Here is a 1939-nt window from a genome sequence, read left to right on the forward strand (position 1 = left end):
GGGGTGGCGGTTCATTGACCTCAATGGCCCTGCAGCCACGCCCTCTGGCCGCAATGCGATCAGCTGCACAGGAACGCATGGCACATCAATGCCTGCGTTCCAGTCAGAAAAAATAGTGCAGCGTTTTTTATGCGTTCCCTTGTGGCCGATCATTGAGTTTAATGCACCGCCACAACTCCTCCCGTCCCACAACAAAGTGAGCCGGCCGCAATGCCATCCAGTGTGTCCCAGCCACAATCGGGCCGAGGATGGTGTGAACTAGCTCTTAAGAGGAGTAGAGGAAGACGAGAACCCTGTCAGGTCTGTGTCCCTGCTGAAGATTTTCCCTCACTTCCTGTCTGGTGAAACTTGTCATCAGAACAGGAAGTGAGGTGAAATCTCGCCGATGGAGCTCCAGATCACTCCAGGACCACTGGGGCCCCTGTACAATGCTCGAGAAATGTCACCGGACCAGCAAGAGCCTCGTATGGCCAAAATCATCCCCAGACACGTCTGCCCAACACAACAACCTGCACCAGGGGTGGGCAACTACAAGTCCCATGAGGCATTGCACCACTCCGACAGCCACAACTCCCACAGACAGAGGCATGATGGGATTTTTAGTTTCATCACAGCTTTGCCTGCCTCTGACCTCACAACCAAGCTGATTTACTGGAGGAGTGGAGGATCTGCACTCCACAAAATCTGTGAATGTTCACTTCAGTTATCCAATGTGTGAAAAATACATTTACTTTGAATACCAGCTCATGTGCAGATGCTTTTCACACAACATTCACACATTTGATGGAGTGAAGATCCTCAACTCCTTTAGTAAGTCAGCCCAGTGTGTGTACTTGGAGTAAAGACAATTGTTTTTCCCTCATATCGAATACCTGACATCCTCACACTGATCAGTCACATGAAATATGTACCAATAGTATGTACACACACAGCATCCTCCAGCACCGTGAGCACCCCGGGGGGAGACACTGTACACACACATGGAATCATACACTGTACACACACAGGCAATCATGCAGTGTACACACACAGCACATTATACACTGTACACACACACACAGGACAACATACACTGTACACACACAGCACAACATACACTGTACACACACACAGCATACACTGTACACACACACACAGCATACACTGTACACACACACACAGCATACACTGTACACACACACAGCATACACTGTACACACACACAGTGTCAGGAGCGCCCTGTGTACCGGGGTGACCACGGGCGGATGTCGGTGCGGCGGCGGGCAGGAAGCGCAGTACTCACACACACACAGCTCCAGCACGTAGGCGTAGTAGGACCAGCAGACGACCAGCGTGATGAACAGCACCGGGATCCAGCCGACCACCCGCTGGCAGCAGCGCAGGACGTGAGCCGGAGCCATGACCTCCCGCCGCTGCCGGTGCCGAGCAGCTACTGTCACTGGAGGGGGCGGGGCCAGGGGCAAAGTGATTCCCTGACCACTCCCGCCCGGTGACGTCATTGCCCACGCCACGTCATGGGGGAACTGGGAGTGTGGAGGGCAGGCTGGCCCGGGAATATACACACGGGCCGGGGAGGAGGGGGACATCCCAGCACACATCAATGGGGTCACATGTCACTGGGGAGATGAAGGGCGGCTCTGCTCCTCTGTTATGGATGAGAAGTTCAGACTCTTTGGGATGGGCAAGGTTTTGGCTAATGTATAAAGAGAGCTGTCAGCTCCTGAAGACACTGACTACATACAGGTTACAGGCAGACTACACACAGGTTACATACAGGATACTCGCAGTATACATACAGGCTACACGCAGTATACATACAGACTACACACAGGTTACATGCTGGATACACACATGTTACACACAGTATACATACAGGATACTCGCAGTATACATACAGGCTACACGCAGTATACATACAGGCTACACACAGGTTACATGC

At 52.4% G+C, this 1939-nt stretch overlaps 1 protein-coding gene across 2 annotated transcripts in view; it reads right to left on the reverse strand.

Annotated features, from left to right (window-relative positions):
• ZDHHC20 (zinc finger DHHC-type containing 20) overlaps positions 1–1450 on the reverse strand; it is a 61559-nt gene extending 60109 nt beyond the window's left edge. For both annotated transcript variants that reach the window (XM_018564950.1, XM_018564949.1), the window contains exon 1: positions 1283–1450. In XM_018564950.1, coding sequence (XP_018420452.1) covers positions 1283–1400 — 118 coding nt within the window. In that variant the 5' untranslated portion in view covers positions 1401–1450. The remainder of the gene's footprint in view (positions 1–1282) is intronic.
• Between the last annotated feature and the right edge of the window lie 489 nt (positions 1451–1939).

Source organism: Nanorana parkeri, unplaced genomic scaffold (genome assembly GCF_000935625.1).
Source record: "Nanorana parkeri isolate BGI_ZX_2015 unplaced genomic scaffold, ASM93562v1 scaffold799, whole genome shotgun sequence".
Taxonomy (NCBI): Eukaryota; Metazoa; Chordata; class Amphibia; order Anura; family Dicroglossidae; genus Nanorana; species Nanorana parkeri.